At 33.4% G+C, this 23,963-nt stretch overlaps 1 protein-coding gene across 1 annotated transcript in view; it reads left to right on the forward strand.

Annotated features, from left to right (window-relative positions):
* BRWD3 (bromodomain and WD repeat domain containing 3) overlaps nucleotides 1-23,963 on the forward strand; it is a 154,238-nt gene that overhangs the window by 51,954 nt on the left and 78,321 nt on the right. Inside the window, 7 exon segments of the mRNA XM_054695885.1 lie at nucleotides 7,240-7,400; nucleotides 8,151-8,372; nucleotides 12,714-12,814; nucleotides 14,066-14,136; nucleotides 14,988-15,088; nucleotides 17,263-17,303; nucleotides 18,680-18,686. Coding sequence (XP_054551860.1) covers nucleotides 7,240-7,400; nucleotides 8,151-8,372; nucleotides 12,714-12,814; nucleotides 14,066-14,136; nucleotides 14,988-15,088; nucleotides 17,263-17,303; nucleotides 18,680-18,686 — 704 coding nt within the window.

Raw genomic sequence — 23,963 nt, forward strand, 5'->3', positions numbered from 1 at the left:
CTGCGCCACCGGGGAGGCCTGAAGCAGCAGTACTTTAAAAGCAGTACCTAAATGTATTCAAACTTAGAGTGAATTGAACTAAATGAAACAAGTCAAAGAAAGAAATGTCATCTGATTTTCACTCATATGAAGACAATAAACAAAGCAAAACAGAAACAATCCCTTAGATTCTGACAATAGAATGAGTGATGGTTACCAGAAGGAGATAGGGGTATGGGTAAAACAAGTAAACGGGGTTTAAGATTTATTTATTTTTTTATTTAAACAAGAACTGGGGTACAGGCCAGATGCGCGGGAGGGTGAGAGGATTCACCAGAGACAGAGCGGGGAACAGAACAGGCAGACTGATAAAATACAGTGCTAAGGGGAGCAGCAGGCGAGAAAGGAGAGGTCTGCTCCCCACGTGGATTGCCCTGAGGCTGGCCGGGATCTAACCTGCACTGCAGAGGCTGCGGACAACTTCACAGCGCTGCACTCAACTGCCTGCGCCACTAGGGAGGCCCCAGGGGGGTTTATAGTATAGTTCTACAGTGGAAACTAGACTTTTGTTGGTCATCATAATGTTATTTCATTTAACTTAATACACTCTAAGTCCATCAATGTTGTAGTAAGTGGCAAGATCTCATTTTTTTTCTTACAATTGAGTTATGTTGTGTACATATGCCACATCTTTTTTAATCCATAAATCTGTCTGTGGGCTCTTAAGTTTTCATTTCTTGGCTACTTTAAGTAATGCTATAATTAAGATAGGGATATAGACATATATTTTCAAATAAGTGTTTTCATGTCCTTTGAAATAAATATTCAGAATCAGAGTAATGAAATCATGTGGCATTTCTGTTATTAATTTTTGGAGGCATCTCTATGTGTAGTGGCTGCAACTCTTTCTAGTCCCAACAAAAGGTGTGCAAGAGTTCCTTTTTCTCCAAAGCTTTACCAACACTTGCAGGTTTTTTGTCATTTTTATATAGCCATTCTCAACAGGTATGAGGAGATATCTCATTGTGGTTTTGACTTTCATTTCCCTAATAAGTGATGATGTACATATTTTCATGTGCCTATTGGCATGTATAACTCCTTTGGAGAAATGTCCATTGAAATCCTTTACCAATTTTTAATTGTACTTTACTGTTATTCTTAAGTTGCAGGATTTGTTTTTATATTTTGGATATTAGCCACTTGACAGATTCATGATCAGCAAATATCTTCTCCCATTCAGTGCTTGCCTTTTCATTTTGATGATAATTTCTTTTGCTATGCAGAAGCTCTTTGTTTGATGCATCCCTTCTTTTGCATTCCTTGCCATTGAAGTACAATCCACAAAGACATTGCTAAGTTAATGTTGAAGATCTTACCACCTATTTTCTTTTATGTATTTCATGGTGTCAGGTCTTGGATTCATGTTTTTAATCCTCTTTGAGTTAATCTGTATGTATGGTATAAGGTAGTAGTGTAGTTTCATTCTCTTGTATGTGGCTATCCAGTTTTCCCAGCATCAGTTATTGAATTAAACTTCTCTCTTTCCGTTATATGTTCTTGGCTCCTTTGTTTTAAATCACTTGTTCATATGTGAGTTCATTCTTTATTTTGAATGTGAACCCCTTTTCCATTATATGGTTTGTGAATATCTTATCTCACTTAGTAGGCTGTCTTTCACCTTGATGGTGGTTTCTTCACTATGCAGAATCATTTTAGTTGATTATCGACCCTTTTTTAAATTTTTACTTTTTATTTCCATCCTATTGGAGTTGAATCCACAGACATCACAAAAGGCAATGTCAAAGAACTTACCACTTATTTTCTGTTATGTATTTCATAGTTTCTGGTCTTACATACAATACTTTAACATGTTTTGAGTTCATTTTTGTGAATGAGTGTAAAAAGGTGTAGTTTCATTCTTTTGCATGTGGCTTTTCATTTTTCCCAGCACAATTTTTGAAGAGACTTCTCTTTCTTTATTGTGTGTTCTTGACTCTTTTGTTGTGAATAGTTGTCCATATAAATGTTGGTTTATTTGTGGACTCACAATTCTATTCCATTGATCTGTGTGACTTTTATTCCAGTACCATGATATTTTGAGTATTATAACTTCATAGTATGTTTTGAAGTAGGGGTTCACAATATGTCCATTTTTGTTCTGTACTCTGAGGATTGCTTTGTCACTTAGGGGTCTTTTGTGGTTCCATAAAACTTTCATGAATTTCTGTTCTATTTCTGTGAAGAATGTTATTTAGATGTTAATATGCTATATGTTGAATTTATGTATTGCTTTATGTAATAGTCATATTAAAAATGCTAAATCTTCCAATTTATGAGCATAGACTACATTTCCACTTCTTTGTTTTCTAGTTTTCCTTGCAAGTCTTTCATTTCCTTTGTTAGATTTATTCTTATGCGTTTAATTATTTTTAATGCAGTTGTAAATGGCATTGTTTTCTTGACTCCTTTCTCTTCTAGTTCATCATTTGCATATACAGATGCAACAGATTTTTGTATATTGATTTTATAGCCTGTCACTTCACTGTACTGATTATTTCCAGTAGTTTTTTAGTAGAATCTTTAGCATAGTGATAGTTCTTGTTTTTTCCATTCCAATTTTAATGCCTTTTATTTATTTTTCTTGCCTAATTATTCAGACTAGGGCTTCTAGTTCTATTTTGATAGTAATGAGAGTCAACATATTTTTCTTGTTCCTGATTTTAGAGGAAAACTTTCCAGGTTTTCATCACTGATTGTGACATTTATTGTGGAATTGTCATACATGGCCTTTATTTTGCTGAAATGAGTTTCTTCTATATCCATTTTATTAAGAATTTTATTGTAAATTGATTTTTAATCTTTTCAGATGTTTTCTGTACGTATTGAGATGTTCATGATTTTTATTGTCCATTTGGTTGTTGACTTGTATCACATTAATTGTTTTGCATGTATAGCTCCATATCTATATCCCTGGAATAAATCCCACTTGATTCTAGAGTATGAAAATATATATATTCAAATATATATATTCAATTATATATATGTTTAATAATATATTCAAAGTATATTTGAATATATTTAAATATATTTAAATATGAAATAATATATTCAAATATATTATTGAATTTGGGTTGTTGTATTTATTGAGTTTTTTTGATTCTATGTTCACAGATATTTGCCTCTAATTTTGTCTGCTTTGGGATCAGTAATGTGGGACTCATATAATGAGTTGAGAAGTTTTCCTTCCTCTTCAGCTTCTTAAAAAGTTCTTTCCTAAAATATATTGATTTTCCACTAGTTTATTTACCTGTATAATTTTTTGGGTACTGTTACTCATCTCCATATATATATACATGCTTCATTCACCCTCCAGCAACTTTGCAGTGCCACAACCCTGCCTTCTCTCCCCTGTACTCTTCCCCTATCCTCTCTGATAACCAGTATGGTTTTCATAGAATCTCTAACAATTATTCTTGTTTTTACCTATTTTGTTTTCTTTTGTTATTTGTATTTTGCAAACGATATACCATCCAGTACTTTCTGACTTATTTTACTTAGCACAATTACCATAAAAATCATGTTCTTGTGCCTGAAGGCACCATTTTATCTTTTTAATAACTGAGTAGTATTTTATTGAGTGTATAGTACATAATTTCTTTATCTAGTATTCTATTGATGGGCATGACTTGGCTATTGTGAATAATGCTGCTATGAACAAAGGATTGCATAAATCTGTTTGTTTTGTATTTCCATATTCTATTACTGTATACCTAAAAATGGTATTGATGGGTCATATGGTATATCCACTTTTATTTTTTTGAAAAAATCTCTACATAGTCCACATTATAACCCCGCCAGTAGTGGATGGGTGTTCCTTTTTCCTCCACTTCCTCACTGACATTTGTTTCTATTCTTTTTTATGTAACCCATTCATACAGAGGTTAGATGATATCTCATTGTGGTTTTGAGTTACATATCCCTTATACTAAGAGGTTTTGAGCATATTTTCATGTACCTATAGGCGGTTCTTAATGTCTTCTTTGGAGAAGTGTCTTAAGCTCTTTTCCAATTTTTTGATTCAGTTATTTGTATTTTTGTTGAGATGTATGACTTCTTTGCATATTTTGGAAATTAACTAAATTAACCCTTTGTTAAATGTGTGATGTGCAAATATCTTTTCCCAGTCCCCAAGGAACCAATCAGTTTTTGTGGTGATACCTTTCTCTGTACAAAAGATTTTCTTTTTCGTGTAGTCCCATTTGCTTATTTTTAATTTTACTTCTCTTGCCATTGGAGCTGTGTCCCCAAATGTACCTGTTGATGTCCAGGAATGTATCTCTTATGTTTACTTCTTTGTATTTTATGCCTTATCTTTATATCTAAATTTTTAATCCATTTTGAATTATTTTTGTATGGATTTAGGTATGAAACTAAGTTACATTTTTCTCCATGTGGCTATCCAAGTTTCCCAACACCATATTAGAAAGAGGCTTCCTGTTCTCTATTTTATGATTGTGGTTCCTTTTTCAAAGAATATCCATCAATATTGGTGTGGGAAGAATGGAACTTGATTTGGGGCTTTTGTGAGATAAACACACAGCACATTTCTCTTGTATCTCCCATCAGGTAGGTGTGAGGTTGCTCTGCTGCTGGTAATGTTGGCAGGCAGATTTTCTGTAACTAAGCCCAACAAACCCAGTGCCTGTATATAAGTAGGTCTATACTCCTTGTTAGCTGAATAAAATTCTTCACACAGACTATGCACTCACTAACTCACTAGGTAGTCTATACCTACTCCCCAGCTTTTTTGACTATAATGACCACCACCCTGGCTGCATCTCCCTTAACTTTTTTCTATTCTTCCTCTTTAGCAATTCATTAACCTTAGTGTAAGGTAGGCACACCTCAGAGTAAGGTAGGCATTTCCATTTCCTTTGGGTGGTGATGAAGTGGTGACATTTTCTCAACACATTCTACCCATCTTCAGACACTCAGATGCATTTATATCTCTGATGTCCTGACTTGATATGGAGATAAACTTGTGTTGAGTTATAGATGTCCTTTATTAGTTATAGATTAAAGAGGGCATGAAAAATTGAATGCCTCATGCCACCATGATATAGATGTCACTTCTGTATGTATTTTAAAATATTAATACTTTTTTCATATTTTTCACAAATATTTCCCTATGTTTTCTTTTCAGTTAATTATTTTCTTTATAAAGGAGTCATAAAAAGTTAAAGCTAATTTGATACACTATAGGTACATAAAGTTTTCACTAAGGGTCTCTGATTTAGCAGTTTGGTCCTGAGAGAGTATCTTTAAAAGCTTAAGAATATTTTGTTGATATACTTATGTTCATTTAGCCATTGAGAAACGTAGATATTTGCTGTATGGATAAATTGATTTTTTTGGTAGATTTTTACCTTTCCTTTCCGTCATTCTCTTTTTGCTTCTCTTTCTGTCTCTCTTTGTCTTCTCAGAGTTGCTTTTTGATTTTTTTCTTTCAGTCGAATATATGTATATATGTGTATATGTGAATATATGTATCTTTTAAGCAGTGGTTTCCAAATCAGGGGCAGATTTTTTTTTTACAACCCTTAAATGCCCCGCCCCAAATAGGGGTGGTTAAGCAGTATCAAGGTATATTTTTGATTTTCCTGATTTGGTGGATGTGGTGGGGTTGTTATTATCTTCAAGTGTTTAGGAAGCCAGGGATCTGTTTAACAGTCTACAATGGACAGACAGTCCTCCCATAATAAAGTATCATCGAACTCAAAGTGCCAAGAGTTCCAGGGTTGGTAAACCCTGCCTTCAAGTAACATACCTTTTCTTCTATTTACAAATTATGAATAGAAAAAAGAAAAGCAGAAGTAATGAGTGAGTGTTTTAAGGACCTTAAAGTAGTAAGAAATATTGGACTGTAGAAGGAAAATAATGAAGTGCCAGAGTTATTTCTCATATTGAGTCCTAAAAATTTTTAGATTTTAGGATGAGGAGTAACTGCCAGAAAGAAATCCTCATACCTGGTACTGATGCTTATGGGTTGTTTACCATTATTTTCTTAGCATCTCACAGTGATATATAAATACTCAGTTCTTTAATGTACCTTATGAATTTCATTCAGTGGTTTGTTGATTTTGCTGTTCATCATTCATTTTTTCTGTCATTTTATCTGTTTAAAATGTCCAGTGAATCTACCTTTCCCTGAAAAAGAGATTTAATTGTACTAATCTAGCTACAAGTCAATTCTTGCATTAATTTTGACTTACTTCAAAATACAGCATTTAACATTTGTACTATATTATTTATCCAGTATGATATAATGTCACCTTGAAGGTGACTTTGAACTTACAGGAATTTTATAGTTTGGTTGAAATATATTGTGTAGTGTTAACTATTTTCAGTATATAAGGAAAGACTTACTTCACAGGGCAAGTGAATGCTTGTAAATGTTTATATGGCTACCAAGATTTCTATTTTAGGGAAATGAGCAGAATGCTCATTTGGTATTTGGAGGAGAATTCCATAGACTTAGTCTTTATTCTGGTCATTTTTTATGAAAATTAAGAACAATGGGAAACAAAGGAAATAAGATGATCTGATAGGAGATGAGTCCTCAGAAGCACATTTTTAACTAGAGGGAGAGCCTCCAGTTACAGAAACCAAAAAAAAAAAAGAAGTCTAGACAGAATTGTTACTAAAAACAAATGATGTGGTATAATAATTTCCCTTCTTTTTTTGCAGTATAAATCTCTTGTTTTACTATTGAGATTTTAGGAATAGCTGAATATGGGGTAGATGGGTTTGAGGTGGTAAGACAGGAATGCATGAAATTCCCAATATAATATTAAAGATGTGTTATACTTAACCAAATATAGTCTTTATCCTAAAATTCCTTGATGGCACAGTACATTTGTCTATATATTTAATTTATTATTTATGTATTTATTTTTTAAAGTGATAGTGTCTTTGACTATAGTGCATCAATAAAACAAAGCATAAAATGTACTTGAGAAATCATAGTAAAGTAAGCAGAAAATCAGACCTCCTTCCATTTAAAAGATTTATCCTTAGTACTTCGTGGTAGTGAACTTAATAAAATCATGAAATATGTAATGGAACTTGGATTTCTCATAGGGTAGAATTGTGATGTGTATATCCTGTTTTTTCTCATCTTAATATTCATAATTTAACTTCAGGAAGTTGGTTTCAATTTTCAGGTTCTAAGAAGTGAAAATCCTATTTTGTATTTTCCAGTGAATATCACCTCTGCCAGGCAATTAACTGGATGTAGTCGCTTCAGCCATATTTTTCCTTCATCTGCTTACCAGCACATTAAGATGCATAAGAGAATTCTGGGGCACTTATCATCTGTCTACTGTGTAGCATTTGACCGAAGTGGGAGAAGAATTTTTACAGTGAGTTTAAATTTTATGGTACTGTAGTATGTTAGTGATTTACAACAATTGAAGCTAGGCTTTATGACATTGAATTCTGTTTTATAAGCAGTTTATCCTTTTTTAGATACATGAATGCAAGAAAAATGAGATGAGTAGAAATTGAAAACTTTTCTCATTTTATGTAACTATAATCTCCTCAATCTTTTGGGAAACCTATTCTAAAAGGCTTTATATTCTAGAGGTAGTTAAATTGTGTTAGCTACTTAATTTTATGTCATTCCATTTTAGCAGATATTTATAAAATGTATTTTGGATGTTAATGATCACGATGAGGATAATCCTTGACATCTTTTTATTAACATTTATTAAGTAACATCTACATCCGAGTAAGATTTCATCTTAATATTTTAAAGCAATTTTGAATATTCAGTAGAAAGTTCAGCATAATATTTTCACCAGAGATTAACAGCCCCTTATTTTCCTGAGAAATGAATGTGAATTAAAATTATTTTGAGTTGTCAGGACTGGTAGTAGTAGTTTTAAGAAACTCTTCATTAATGCCATTGCCAGTTAGAATAATGCTTTGCTAGTGCTATCATTTGGACATTGTTTATATTTGTTACTAGATTTATGTTATGTAGAAAGAGGACATTGCAAAGTAAAGGTTCAAGAGTAACCTAATAAAACCCCTTTGTCTTTGGATTTTTTTGTGTGACAGGGAAAATGGCTACTTTGTTGTAAATGTCCTGTCCTTTTGTGTTACCGTAGGGTTCAGATGACTGTTTGGTGAAAATTTGGGCTACAGATGATGGACGCCTCCTTGCTACACTTCGAGGGCACTCTGCTGAAATTTCTGACATGGCTGTTAACTATGAAAACACTCTCATTGCCGCAGGCAGCTGTGATAAGGTTGTAAGAGTGTGGTGTCTTCGAACTTGTGCACCAGTTGCAGTCCTTCAGGGACATTCAGCTTCTATTACTTCCATACAGGTAAGAAAATTTAAAAGATATCTCTAATGTATATAATACAATAAAATTTCATTTTGTTATTTGTATAATTTGTATATTTTTATAAACAACAGGAAAATGTTGATCTCTTACTGTCTTTTGTTCTTATGCAACAGTCTGGTATTTTTTTAAGAAAAAAAATTATTGAAGTAACATTGCATTTTAACATTAGTGTCAGTTGTGCATTATAAGTCAACATCTGTATATGCTGTATTAAGTTTACCATTAAATATCCAATTCTATTCTTCACCATACCTTTGACCTCTTTACCTGATTTATACCTGCCCACCTGCCCCCCATTTTCCCCTTGCCTGATAACCCCCCTTGCCTGATAACCATTAATTTGGTCTTATACTCTACAAATTTATTTTTGTGTCATCTAGTTTATTTATTTTGTTTCTCTATGTACCACATTTGAGTGAAATTATATGGTGTTTGTCTTTCTCTGACAGTCAGGTATATTTTAAAGTTCCTTTTTCCTGTAAATCTATTCCCTTTAGAAAAGTTTCCTTGCAAAGGTTTTTGCAGATACAGTGTGAGACATCTTATTTATCTCACTTATATTTATTAAGAAGAAAGGAGACTTGTAAATGCCTTTAAGGAGCAATACGAGTACCTGTTGATTAGGATATAAGCACGTTCTAACTTGAATATTGGCATACTTTGTGTTAATATTTGCTGCAAAATATTTTTATCAGATTCAGTATATCTGTAGTTTAATGGTAGGAAAATTTTTATATTAATTTCAGTGATTTCTTATTTTAACTGATGTTTGACATTCAATAAATATATTGACTTAGAGCAGTAGATGAGAGCTGTCATTTCTGATTTTTTTCATTGTCTTATACATATATCTAACTTGTTAGTAAATCATGTTGACTCTACTCTCCTAATACTTATTTAGAGTCTGACAAATCTCATGACCTCCATCATTAATACCCTATTTCATACTATCATCTGAGACCTAGATTATTGAAATAGACTTCTAACCGATCTTCCTGCATCTTCACTTTTCTCCCTCTTGCTCCACTCTAACCTCTGCATAGCAGTCTGAATGATTAAAAACAAACAAACAAAATAAAATGGAATTTAAATCAAATATCTAATAATGCTCAAGCCTGACATAAAAGCTGATGCTTTTAAAATGACCTACAGGACCTTATAGATTCTCAGCTCCTTGCTCTCTTTGACCTAATCTTCACTATTTGTATACTCATTCTGCTTTAACTGCTGCCCTCTCTGCTTTTTTTGCAGCACTCTAGCTACACAACTGCTTTTGCTATTGCTTTTTCTTATCTCTGAAAGGGTCTACGTTGAATAGTCATAAGACTTATTACCTCATTTTCTAATTGCTTTGTGCATGTGTTACTTTCTCAGGGAAACCTTCTCTGATCACCTTACCACTCTAATAAAATGATAATACTTACCCCCCTCATCTACACTCTGTATCTCCCCTGAGTTTCAATTTTCTCCCTAATAATGATCACCACTTAGCATGCATTCTATGCACTTTATTTATTCTTTGATAACTGTCTCATTTAATATCATTTTTTAATTGAGATAAAGTGGTATGATATTGATAGTTGTAGCCTCTGGGCAGCAGAATTGTTGGTAGCTCTTATTCTTTTTACCTTTAATAAGTATGTATTTGTATCTCTGAATTGCGTATGTTTTTATTTTTATACTATCTGAATTTAAATATAGTAGGGATAATAAATGTTTCAGTGTTTCTTCAAACTTAACAAAATTGCTCTTTCAATTTGTTTCATTCTTGTAGATCAGAGATCAACAAATTTATAGGCCAGATAGTAAAAGTTAAGGCTTTGCAGTCTGTGTGGTCTCTGTTGCAAATATTTAAATTTGCTGTTGCAGTGCAAAAGCTGCCATGGGCAGTGTATGCTAACTATGTTTCAATTAAACTTTATTTACAGAAACAGGTAGTAAGGTGGAATGGGTTTGTGGGCCATAATTTCCTATAAATTGTGGATTAATGTTTTCTAATGAAAGCTTCTCTGTCTTAGAAATGAAAATATAGGAAAGTTACCCAAGTATTTATTTATTATTTATATGCATTTTATGTATGTATTTATTTATTTTTTACTTATTGTTCATTTATAAACAATATTTGCTTTTTTTTTACACCCCTCAGGTGTAGTCCCCATAGAATTTCCTTCCCCAATGCACCCGTGCACCATCACCACAGTCCCCTGTGCTCCTCCCTCCCTCCCTCTGATCCCTCTCCATCCTCCTCCCCTGCAGGATGTCTCTGATTTATAATTGTCCATTTTTTCTTTGTTGTGTTTTGTACTGTTATTATTTTTTTACATTGATGTCTTATTGGGTTCCCCTATATTCCTGCTATTAAGTGAAACCATCCAATATTTTTCTTTTTCCTTCTGGCTTATATCACTGAGCATAATTCCTTCTAGATCCATCCACGTTGCTGCAAATGGCATGAGTTTATCTTTTTTGATTGCTGAATAATATTCCATTGTGTATATGTACCACATCTTCTTGATCCAGTCATCTATTTTTGGGCATTTGGGTTGTTTCCAAGTTTACCTTTTATAAATAGTGCTGCAATAAACATAGGGGTACAGGTGTTATTTTGTTATTATTTATGTATTTATTACTTATTTATTTTATTTTTTACATCATTGTTTATTTTTAAACAATATTTACTTCCCCCCCAAGTATTAATTTCTTTATATACATTAACTATGAAGAGATAATATTAATTAATGATTATTATGTGAATTAAACTCTGTAGTTTTTAGAAGTTCTGTGCTTCCAAACAGTAAAACTAAGTTAAATGACTTCTTTTATCTATAATGATCCATTTTTCATTTGAATTAAAATTTTATTCAAATACTATGCATATTTATCTGTAATTTTTATATCAATGGAAGGTATTCTTTATCTGTTTGGAATTTTTAAAACTCTAGGCATACTAGAGATATGTTTGATTTTCAACTATTTTTTATGTCCCATGCATCATTAGCCTACTAGCTCTTCTCAGTGATTCTATTCTAAGGACATGTAAAGTACTAAGTGTCAGAAACTCAGACTCCTATGATTAAGGCCTATGTTCATTTTCTGTCAAGGGTAGTAACTGTCCTTTACATTGGCAACTTAGTATATGTTTTTTAATCTATTTTTCCATGATGATGTGAACAGAAATTTGATCTATTTGCACTAGTCATTAAATTGAATGATAATGGTTACATTTTAAAAGAACAAAATTGATACCACACTTCATTGAAGTTGGAGTTTAAAGTGAGATATTAAATAAAGCCCAACACTTAGATATTATTTCCTAATCATTGGTTTAGATTTACTTCTGATGCCATATTCATATGTACTATAAAAATTTCCTAATTTTTACTATGTACATTTATGTTTAGGAGATTATTAATGATTTAACTGTTTTTTTTTTTTATTTTTTTTCTGTGTGTAGAACTGGAATGTAGGCCAGAGGTGTGGGGGTGAGAGGATTCACCAGAGACAGAGTGGGGAGCAGAACAGGCAGATTTACTGAAATATACTGCTGAGGGGAGCAGCAGGCCAGACAGGAGAGGTCTGCTGCGCCATGTGGGTTAGCTCCCTGACTGAGGGCTGGCGGGGGTGGGGGTTGGGGGGGGTGGGGGGGGGACACTGTGCCTAGAATTCAGGTTGTATTGGTGATAGCACTGAGACTTAACCCTTTAGGCCACCAGGGAATCCCTAATGATATAACTATAAATGACTTGAGTTTCTTCATTAAAATCAGTGAAATCTTAGAAGTGTCATGTTAAGTAATTTTATTTATTTTTATATATTTTATACCAGTGTTCATTTTCAAACAATGTTTGCTTCCCCCACTGCCAGATATAGTTTTAAAGTCGTTTTTATGTCTGAAATATTTTACAATGACAATTTTCTACAGTTACTTTATATTTTAAATCTTTGTAAAGTGTTCATTTATCTCAATGATGTAAACCAACATTACTTAAATAAAAAATGAAAGAAAAATACATTTGATGGTTAATTGCTTGTAGTTATCTAATTACCAGTATATTAAAAGGCAGAGTTAGCTTTAACAAAGATTTCAGCTATGCATTACATTTTAGATCACAAATTAGAAATACTGCTAATTATATTTCAGCATTTCAAAATATTTCTAAAACTTAAGAAATTTAAATAGCTGTTATTGTGAAACAAATTTTAAGTGAATATATTATAACCTGTTTATTAAAGTGTGTATAATTTTAGAACATGCTATGTTTAAAATAAGTTTAAACATAAAACCTTTCTATTTGAATTAGAATTTTTTTTTTTTTTAAGTTTTGTCCATCAACTAAAGGCACAACCAGATACCTCACTTCTACTGGTGCTGATGGAACAGTATGTTTCTGGCAATGGCATGCAAAAACAATGAAGTTTAGGTAAGTTTAGAATTGGGTTAGAAATTTTGTGTAAAACAAGCATGAATAATTTTGCATTATTACCTTGAGATATTTTAATAGTCCATATATTTAATTAGTTACTATCTATCTGTATATATATGTCCATACTTCAATTTTGTGTTAGAGATTTTGAAATAAAATTTTTATGGAACTACATTGAAGAGACTATACATAGTTTTGGTAAAGAGTATTTTTTTTATTTCTTACCCTGCTATAAGACTTTGAACTTCTCCTAATTATAGTTCAGTTGACTCTTGAACAATGCAGTAGTTGGGGCATTGATCCACATGCAGACAAATCCACATACAACTTTTAACTCTCCCAAAACCTAACTACTAATAGCCTGCTGTTATATGGGAGTCTATTCAATAACATAAATAGTCGATGAACACATATTTTGTATCTTATATAGAGTATATGTAATTATTTGTATACTGTAGTCTTAAAGTAAGCTAGAGAAAAGGAAATGTTACTAAGAAAGTCATAGGGACAAAAAATATGTTTATAATACTGTACTGTATTGTTGATTACATAAAGCTTATATCATTTGTTTAGAAGTTCAATTGTCTTTTTAGTACCTAGATCAATATTGTCTTATATGCTAAAAAACGCTGTAGATACTATACATTTTCTCATACTTGATATCAATAAATGAAAAGTTAACATGAAAAAGAAATTCATGTTTATTTACAGATATAAAGATTCACACATTGATAGCAAAGCAGCAGGAACATAATTACTTTATAGCAGTTTAGTGTAACTGATATGATTGCTTCATGTTGGCCTAGCCTATACACTATGAGTGAATCCTTATAAAATTTTTTATGGCATATAGTATTACAGTCATATTCATATTATAGTACTGAAAATGTTACATGTAAAAAAAACTGTGATGATAGACTGATATGCATTTTGAAATCTCAAAAAAATTCTTGTAATATATTTATTTAAAAAAATCAGCATATAAGTGGGCCTAAACAGTTCAAATTCATGTTAATCAAGGATCAGTTGAATTTATTTTAAAGCTATATTAATAATACTGACATTGTAAAGTTTATTTTTAAGGGTAAATTCATTTTTAACATGGATGATGGGAATAGTATTTATTCACTTTCAATTTTGTGGTTTCTATAATATTGATACTATATATATTAATATCCAGCAGCATGCTAAGGTTTTTATGCATTAGATAACATGATGAAAAAAAAGAACATATTACTTTTCTCTTAGAGATCGTCCAGTGAAATTTACTGAGAGATCCCGACCCGGAGTTCAGATATCTTGTTCATCTTTCAGTTCTGGTATGTATATTTCAAATTTGTGGAGGTAAAAATGCTTATATTTCAGTGTTAACAGAAATATACCAAAAGAGTGAACCATATGTTATGATAGGTGGACCTTTGTGGACTCTAATTAGCATGTAAAGGCTGTTGAGTTTTTTCTTTATTTGCAATTAATATTTTTATAATACAGATTTTAGTCAGTAAAAATGCAAATTCAACACTAAAATCCTGCCATGACATTTCAGAAAACATGTTGCTGTTGCTTCATATAGGAGACACTTTTACAATGTGTAAACAGTGCTTTCCTACTGTTAATAATCATTCTCTAATTAGCTTTTTCTTTTATTGTGGTAAAATATAACAAAAATTGCCATTTTAATAGCCATTTTTAAGTGTATGGTTCTGTAGTATTAAGTATATTTACATTCTGCATTCATTACTACTATACATAGTATAGTAGTAGAATTTTCTCATCATCCCAGAAGTGGTTGAGTTTATATATTCAATCACTATAACTCCTATAAAGAGACTTCTAGATAATAGATCATTTTATAAATAATTTTGCAACATTATTGTCTTAACATAAAAAATAAAGGAATGAATTCCTCAAAGCTGTGACCTTAAATCCTACAATCCAGACTTGGTTCATTGCATAACTGGTAGATTTTTTTGAGTGAATGTTTTGCTTGCCCTTTAAATAGTTCTCTTCTTTGTATTGAATTTTATCTATTTTTTCTAAAATGTGGCTATGTCTTTAATGATTAGAAGATAACCTTTTAATGAACATGGGGTACATATAACTAAGGAAGCTATCAGAGATTTTAAAGTACCTTGAGATGATGTTTCTTTGTTTGTTTTTAATCCTCCAGGTGGTATGTTTATTACAACAGGTAGCACTGACCATGTGATTAGGATATATTATTTGGGTTCTGAGATCCCTGAGAAAATTGCTGAATTAGAGTCACATACGGTAAGGGCAAAATAAGAAATTTAAATATGCTGCTTTCTTTTTCAATATCCCTGGGAAATTGGTATTATCTCTTCTGTTCTCAGCTGTACCCTATTTTACTAAGATTGGTACTAAAATGTATATGAGTAACATGTCTTTTCAGTAATAGTGTAATATTCTAGATTTAGTATAGTTACGGTTTTTAAAATAAGTTCTATTTGACTATAGGAAAAAATTGCATATATATTGCAGTCATAATTTATAAATAGTAGTTTATAAAAAGAACCTTAGCTGGCTCTTTTAGCCTGCTATACTTTAATTAAATAAGTTGTTGGCATTTAAATTGATAAATTAGTTAAATTGATATATTTGTTAAAGACATACATATTAAGTATGTCTTAGGAAAATTTTTGTACTGAATTTAGCTTGTCGATGTGAGTATTGTTTTCAAAATGATGTTAAAGATCCCTGAAACACAATTCCACTCTGTAATCAATAACAACCTTCTATCAGGGAACAGCTTTATTCCTGAGGTGAGAGACATTAGTGACTGACACTTTTTCTCTCAAGTTCTCTCCCCTCCCTTGTGTTCCTTTCATCTTTTCCTACTTATTTTTTAATCATTTTTTTCAGATAATTATTTACTATGGATCTTGGGAGTAATTTTCTTTCAACTCAATGTACATGTCATTGAAGTTGTGTAGTCAGAAATTGAAAGCACTCAGCTTTGCAAATCTTAATGTTACTGTTCTTAACTGCTATTGACAACTGATTTGAAATAGTATTAATATACATTAATAAAAAACACACAATTTCCCTGAAAGATAACTTTAAAAAAAGATACTTTGTGAGTTGTAGAATCAATAATATTCCTGAATCTTGTAGTAAAAGAGACCCCTGTTAGAAAACTTTTTCTTTCTTGAGCTTTTGGAAATAACATTCTGCTTCCTGTTTTGACATATAAACATAGGACAATATCATGAAGACTTACTGAACCAAACTGAGTTCTTGTCTTCCTGTTAACTTATTCCTAAATACTAAAATTCTGGAATATTTAAATTGTGGAAGGGAAAAACCTAGGATATAAAGATCTCAATATGAGACTATCCAGTGGGAGAAATTCATTTGTGCTAGAGCATGCAAGGGAGGCATCTTTACAATTACTGCCCAGGTAGAGTGTGTATACCCGTGCAGTTAAGTTTATTGAGAGCTGATAGAATAGGGAAAAATAAATTAATAGGAAAGAATTGGGCAGAATGAAGAAAAATTGGTAGAGGTGTCTTTTTTGTTTTTTGTTTTTTTTGCATGTGTCTAGCTCATAAGAAGTCAGATAAAATAAATAATCCCTACCGAAATCAGTGGGGACTTTAGTATTTAAAATAAGATGTCCCTTCAGAACATGTAGAACCAATTATTGCAGCTAGTGAAATCATGTAACAGTATGAATCATGGTTACCTCAAAACATATACAGCCTAAAAAAATTTTAATGAAAAATAATTAAAAAGCACATAATATCTGAGTTTTTAATTAAAAATTAAGTGCAAATTCAATGTAGTAATTGAGTGGTTTGTGAAAATGTGTGTACAACATTTGAGGGTACACTTTTATTATCAAGGGATAAAGAAGAGAATTATCCACATTTTGGCTTGCACTTCACTCTTCTTGCTGTGATACACATTAGATTTGTAAGAGTATGGTTTAATCATTATAAAAGATTCAAACAACAGTCTATAAACTATGGTACCCAAGGACTATCAGATAAATTCATTATAAGTTAGTTATTCCTTGTGGGAAACAAAATTATTTTTTTCTGAAATTAAAATAATGGATTAAGGAGGGAATTTAACTACTATTAAGTCAGTTAAAGTGGTGTTTCCATTGGCATACTATTTTAGGGGAGACATAATGAACTAATACCTATTCAGAACTATCTGTCTATTGTGATTATGGTTTTCTAAACCATAAAAATTACAAGTTTGCTTATGTCTGGTTTGTCTCAAATTACTGTTGATAAGTATTCCTCCTTGGCTAATTAATTGTTTAGCTTTCATTAATTTTTTCAAAGACAATTAGTGTTCTTTTTTAATTGTTTTTAAAAATCTACTCCATGATGCTTTTACAAGTGAATTTGAGGGGAAGAACAATTTGTTTTTTATATAAATTTTAACCATAAATCTGTTGTTTTATGTTATAGGATAAAGTTGTTGCTGTTCAGTTCTGTAACAATGGAGACAGGTAACTATGAAGTACATATTTGTGTAAACAGGTGTTTGAAATATTTTATATCGGTTGCCTCAGCAGCATCTACCTCTAATGTAGATAATTTATGTCTGTCCAGTCATTTAGGCTGAAGCCCTTATTATCTTTGATGTTGCCCTTACCTCATCTCTTCTCAATTCCCATCTAATGTGGAGGGGAAAAAAAAAAACCTTTACACTGTTGGTAGGAATGTGCACTGGTCCAATTCCTATGGAAAACAGAATGGAGTTTTTTCAAAAGATTAAAAATTGATCTGCCATATGATCCAGCAATTCCACTCCTGGGTATCTACTTGAGAATACAAAAAAAACTTATTCAAGGAGAAACATGCACTTCTGTGTTTATTTACAGTACTATTTATAATAGCCAAGCTATGGAAACAACCTAAGTGCCCAAACACAGGTGAGTGGATCAGGAAGATTGAGTATAGTATTCTATACTCAATAGAATACTACTCAGTTATCATAAAAGATAAACTGTTGCCATTTGTTGCATCAGGGATGGAGCTAGAGCAGCTTACTTTAAGTGAAATAAGTCAGAAGTAGAAAGACAAATACCTATGGTATTACTTACATGTGGAATATAGAGAAACCAAACAAGGGGTCAGATAAAACCAGACTAATAATAAGCCCTAGAAATTTGACTATAGACATGAGGCTACCAGAGGGGAAAGGGTAAGGGAAAGAGTAAGAACAAAGTGGGGAGGGAGCACAATGGACTATGATGGTGAACTCTTGGTGTTTTGATGATGGGTGTGGTATGATAGCACCTGAAGGAGGAGATGGGCAGTCCCATACTTCTAAAACATGAACAAGGTGAACCAATGTTACCTCAACAGAAAAAAAATAAGTAAATAAAATCCCATTCAAGTAATAGCCATAGTCTATCATTTCTTTCTAAGTGATTTCTTTTTCTGTTTTGTCTTTCTTTTTCAATTTCTGTTACCACCTACCTTAGTCAAGGATTCCATTATTTGACCCATTATCTTCAATTTTCTTTTCACTGCTCAATATATCCTGACTGTCTTTGCCAGATCATCTTTGCTCTATTTAGAAATCTTTAATGTTTCCTCTGTCTCGTATAGGAATTTGAATTGAATCGAATTCAGTTGAATGAATTGAAATATTTTAGCCTGGCCTTCAGAATGACTTAGAAATATAGTCTTCTCTCATCTTCTAGTCCCTGTATAAACCCTCAAAGCCAGCCTAATTGATTTACTCATCTGTCCTGTATATCCCATGTATATTCTCTCATCCATTCCTTTGCTTCTTCATACCAGTCCTGCCCAGAAATACCTCCTACATCCTCCTGTGCTTCTACATGCATTTTCTCCCTCTTTTCCCCTCTTTTTTTTTAAGATTTGTTTATTTATCCATACAAGAGCTGGGGTACAGGCCAGAGATGCGGGGGGTGAGAGGATTCACCAGAGACAGAGTGGGGAGCAGAATAGGCAGACTTGACTGAAATACACTGCTGAGGGAGCAGCGGGCCAGACAGGAGAGGTCTGCTGCGCCATGTGGGTTGCTCCCTTGCAGGCCGGAGATCAAACTCGTGCTGCAGAGGCTGTGGATTGCTTAATAGCCTGGTTCTTAACCCCTTGCACCACCAGGGAGGCCCCATCTCTTCTTTCTTTTAGTCTTCCTCCCGTTTTCTCTCTCTTCTTTAAGACATGCTTTCTTTTTAAGGTTCATGCCCTACTTGACGCTATTCCTCACTGCTCCAGCATTTATCTTTCTTGTCTTACTCTGAACATCTCTATCCCTTATTGTCTTGAAAACTCATGAAACATATTTCCTATGTCTGTAAACTCAAATTATGTACAGGTGTTCTTGTACCATCTAAAATGTCTCATCCTATAAGAAACCTGTGCTAGCCTGAAAGTTGGTGTAGATTAGAATTGAAGTTTTAGCCATGAGGCTTGAATTTTTATTCATATATATCTATGAGGACTTTATATAAAAGACCATGTTTTATTTTTAAATACTTTTTGGACAGTGGATGATTTTTGTGATGAATTTGTTCATATTTATTAAATGTAAGAGTAAATGATAATTGTCCACAAAGAGTTAAGTTTATATCAGGATTTCAAATAATTTTTAAGGTTTCTTTATTGCATTGTGCAGTTATATACTTGCTTCTTCCATGAGAAAGGACTCTGCATTTTTAAATTCCTTTGTCTTTTTCCCTAAAAGAGAAATATTTTATTTATTTTTTTTATAGAGGCATGTTTTATTTATTTATTTGTTTGTTTGTTTGTTTTGTTTATACATGCACTGGGTACAGTCGAAGTGCGGGAGGGTGAGAGAATTCACCAGAGCCAGAGCGGGGAGCAGAGCAGGCAGAAGGACCGAAGTACACTGCTGAGGGGAGCAGTGGGTGGCAGGAGAGGTCTGTGCGCCATTTGGGACCCTCCTCCGGTGGCCGGGGAGCAGCCGGGGATTGAACCGGCGTCGCAGAGGCCACGGGCAGCTTCGCAACCCAGCGCTCAACCGCTGCGCCACCGGGGAAGCCCCAGAAATATTTTATCTTAATGTGTTATGTGGACAGTATATCTCAAAGGAGGCCCAGTTTTACTAAGAGTCAAACAAATGCAATTTAAATAACAGTAAAAATATTATTTACCTTCAGAATGAGAAGATAATGAGAAGCAATAACCAATATTGCCAAGGGTTTGGGAAGAATGGATACTATTTCACAATTTGTGATATGATTATAAATTGCTTTACAAAGCTTTTAAGAAAAATAATTTGATGACATGTATCAAAAATTTTTAAATTTGATTACCCTTTGACTTAGTAAACATTTATAAGGTTATATTTATACATTTTCTTTTATACATTTATACAAGCACTGGGTACAGTCAGAAGTGGGGTGGGTGAGAGAATTCACCAGAGCCAGAGAGGGGAACAGAACAGGCAGAACGATGAAATACACTGCTGAGGGGAGCAGCAGGTGCGGCAGGAGAGATCTGCGCGCCATGTGGGACCCTCGCTGGTGGCCGGGGATCGAACTGGGGCTGCAGAGGCTGCAGGCAGCTTCGCAGCCCAGCACTCAATCGCTGCGCCACCAGGGGAGGCCCAAGATTATAAAAATATTTTAGAATATTTATAAAAATGGTGACTGGAAATAGTATATTTATCATTAGGGAATTGATTAAATGGATTTTGATGCATTCATATAGTTGAACACTTATTAATAATGATGGTACTTTTATACTTAGAAAAAATAGAAATATATCTACAAAACACACTTAGGAAAAAAAAAATTATGTGTACTATGATATATTTCCTAGAGGGGGAAAGATACATGTGTTTGTTTTTAATAAAGTTTGAAAGAATACAAATGAAAGTATGAACAGTGACAGAATTATGAGGGAATGAATGTGTTTTTATAAAAGTTTTAGTGAGATATAATTCACGTGACACAAGATACAATAGCTTTTTCCCACACTTTTATTAATTTTTCAGTCATAAACATATCTATATAACTTTGGGGATAAATTTTCACACCTTCATGTGTGCACACGTTTCACTCATCCGCCAATAAAACTTCCTAGCCAGTGTCCTATCATGTTCCTACATTTATCGCCTCCTCACTCTTCCCTCTAGTAACAAGTATATTTTTCATAGTCTTAAGAATTATTTTGGCTGGCCCTCCCTGGTGGTGCAAGGGGTTAAGCACTGCACAGTGAAGCAATTTGCAGCCTCTGCAGCACAAGTTTGATCCCTGGCCGGCCAGGGAGATTCCCACATGGCACAGTAGACCTCTCCTGTTGCGCCTGCTGCTCCCCTGAGCAGTGTATTTCAGTCAGTCTGCCTGTTCTGTTCCCCACTCTGTCTCTGGTGAATCCTCTCATCCCCCGCATCTCTGGCCTGTACCCAAGCTCTTGTATACATAAATAAATAAATCTTTAAAAATAATTATTTTTGCTGTGCTTTACTAGTTTGTTTTCTTTGGTTACTTATATTCCCTACATGACTGAAGCCATCAGGTGTCTTTCATTCACTTTCTCACTTACTTCACATAGCATAATTTCTCCAAGGTCCACCATTTTTGTCCTAAAAGGAACTATTTCATTTTTTTTACTTTTTTATTATTTAAAGATTTATTTATTTATTTATACAAGAACTGGGGTACAGACCACATGCCCGGGACGGTGAGAGGATTCACCAGATACAGATCGTGGAACAGAACAGGCAGAATGACGAAATACACTGTTGAGTGGGGAGCAGCGGGCGAGACAGGAGAGGTTTGCTGTGCTATTTGGGACCCTCGCCGGCTCTTCTGAATTGGACTGGTGCTGCAGAGGCTGCAGACAGCTCCACAGCATGGTGCTCAACCTCCTGTGCCACCAGGGGAGGCCCTTCATTTTTTTTTAATATATATTTTTATTAGTTCACATTGTTCTTTGTATTTTAGAAGTATAAGATTCTTCCCTCCCCGCTTTCTGGTGTTGTTACCATAGCAATCCCACCACCAAAACACCCATAAACAGTACACCACCATAGTCCATTGTGCTCCTTTCTCACTTTTTTGCCTCTCTCTTCCCCTCCCAGGCTGAATGTCTCAGTTCTGTTGTTTGCTTTCAAGCACTAGAGTTTTGAGTTTGGCTTTATCTGACACTTTGTCTGGTTTCTTTATATACTACATACAAGTGATAGAATCTGTTTTTGTCTTTTACCTTATGACATATTTCACTTAGCTCATTCCTTCCAATTCCATCCATGTTGTCACAAATGTTATGATTTACCTTTATTGATACCTGAATAGTATTCCTTTATAGTATTCCTTCTCGATCCATTCATCTGTTTGAGGGCATTAAGGTTATTTCCATAGTTTAACTATTGTAAATAATGCAGCAATGATCATAGAAATGCAGATTTTCCTTCGAATTTGTGTATTTGTGTTCTTCAAGTATATACCTAAGAATAAAATCGCTGGGTCGTGTGGTAGATACATTTTTAATCTTTTTTTTAAAGATTTATTTATTTATTTATTTATTTATTTATACACCCACTGGGTACAGTCAGAAGTGCGGAAGGGTGAGAGAATTCAACAAAGCTAGAGTGGGGAACAGAACAGGCAGACTGATGAAATACACTGCTGAGGGTAGCAGCGGGCGCGGTAGGAGAGGTCTATCGCACCATGTGGGACCCTCGCTGGTGGCCGGGGATCAAACCGGTGCTGTACAGGCTGAGGGCAGCTTTGCAGCCCTGTGCTCAACTGCTGCGCCACCAGGGGAGGCCCTACATTTTTAATCTTTTGACAAACCTCCATACTGTTTTCAATAGGGACTGGAGCAGTCCACCAACAGCATACAAGCATTTCTTTATCTCCATATCCTCACTAGCACTTGCTTTTGGTCTTACTAATATGGGTCATTCTCACAGGAGTGAGGTATTACCTCACTCATTTGCATTTCTCTGTTGATGAGTGACTTTTTTCATGTGCCTTTTGGCCATTTATATATCTTCTTTTGAAAACTGCCTATTTAGCTCTTCTGCCCCCCCCCTTTTTTTTTTTGATTGGGTTATATCTTGTTATTTATGTTGACTTATTTGAATTCCTTGTATTTCTTTTATATCAACACCTTATTAGATGGATGGGGTGTGAATATTTTTTCACCATTCAGTTGGTTGTCTTTTTGCCTTAGTTGTGGTTTCTTTTGCTGTGCAGAAGTTTTTTAGTTTCATGTACTCCCAATTGTTTGACTTTTTTTGTTTTACTTGCTGTTGGAGACATAGGTGCAAAGACATCATTGAAGCTTATGTTGTTTATTGTTTTCCCTACATTTTCTTTTATGTGTTTTATGGTTTGAAATCTTTTATCCATTTTGAGTTGATTTTCATGTGTGGTGTTAGATGTTGATCGGGCTTGATTCTTTTGCATGTAGTTGTTCAGTTTTACCAACACTATTTATTTAGAGGCTTTTCTTGCTCCAATGTATGTTCTTGCCTCCTTACATTAACAATCCATATAGGTGTTGGTTCATTTCTGGGCACTCAATTCTATTCCATTGGTCTGTGTTTCTATTTTTGTTCCAGTATCATGTTTATTTATTATTGTTTTATAGTATAGTTTGAAGTCTGGAACTATAATAGGATGATTCTTCCTCTGTTTTGTTAGGATTGCTTTGACTATCAGGGTCCATTGTAGTTCCATATGAATTTCAGTAATATATGTTCTGTTTCTTAAAGAATGCCATTACATTTGATTGGGATTTCATTGAATTTGTATAATGTTTTGGGGTGGATGGTCATTTTGACTATGTTTATTCTTCTAATATATGCGCAGGAAATATCTTCACATTTCTTATGTCTTCTTTTACAATTTCTTACAGTTTTCTATATAGAGGTTCTTCATCTCCTTTGTTAAGTTTGTTCCTAGGTATTTACTTTTTGTTTGGTGTGATTGTAAATGAGATAGTTTTCTTAATTTCTTCTAGCTATTTTTCTTATATTGGAAGGTAACTGATTTTCATGCACTGATTTTGTATCTTCCACTTTGATGAAGTGGCTTATAGTTTCAATTTGTTTTTCAATGGATTCTTTAAGGTTCACTCTATATATTATCATGTCATCAGCAAATAATGATAATATTACTTCATCTTACCCAATTTGGATTCCTTTTATGTCC

Source organism: Talpa occidentalis, unplaced genomic scaffold (genome assembly GCF_014898055.3).
Source record: "Talpa occidentalis isolate TD23 unplaced genomic scaffold, MPIMG_talOcc4v2.1 talOcc4.15, whole genome shotgun sequence".
In the NCBI taxonomy this organism is placed as follows: domain Eukaryota; kingdom Metazoa; phylum Chordata; class Mammalia; order Eulipotyphla; family Talpidae; genus Talpa; species Talpa occidentalis.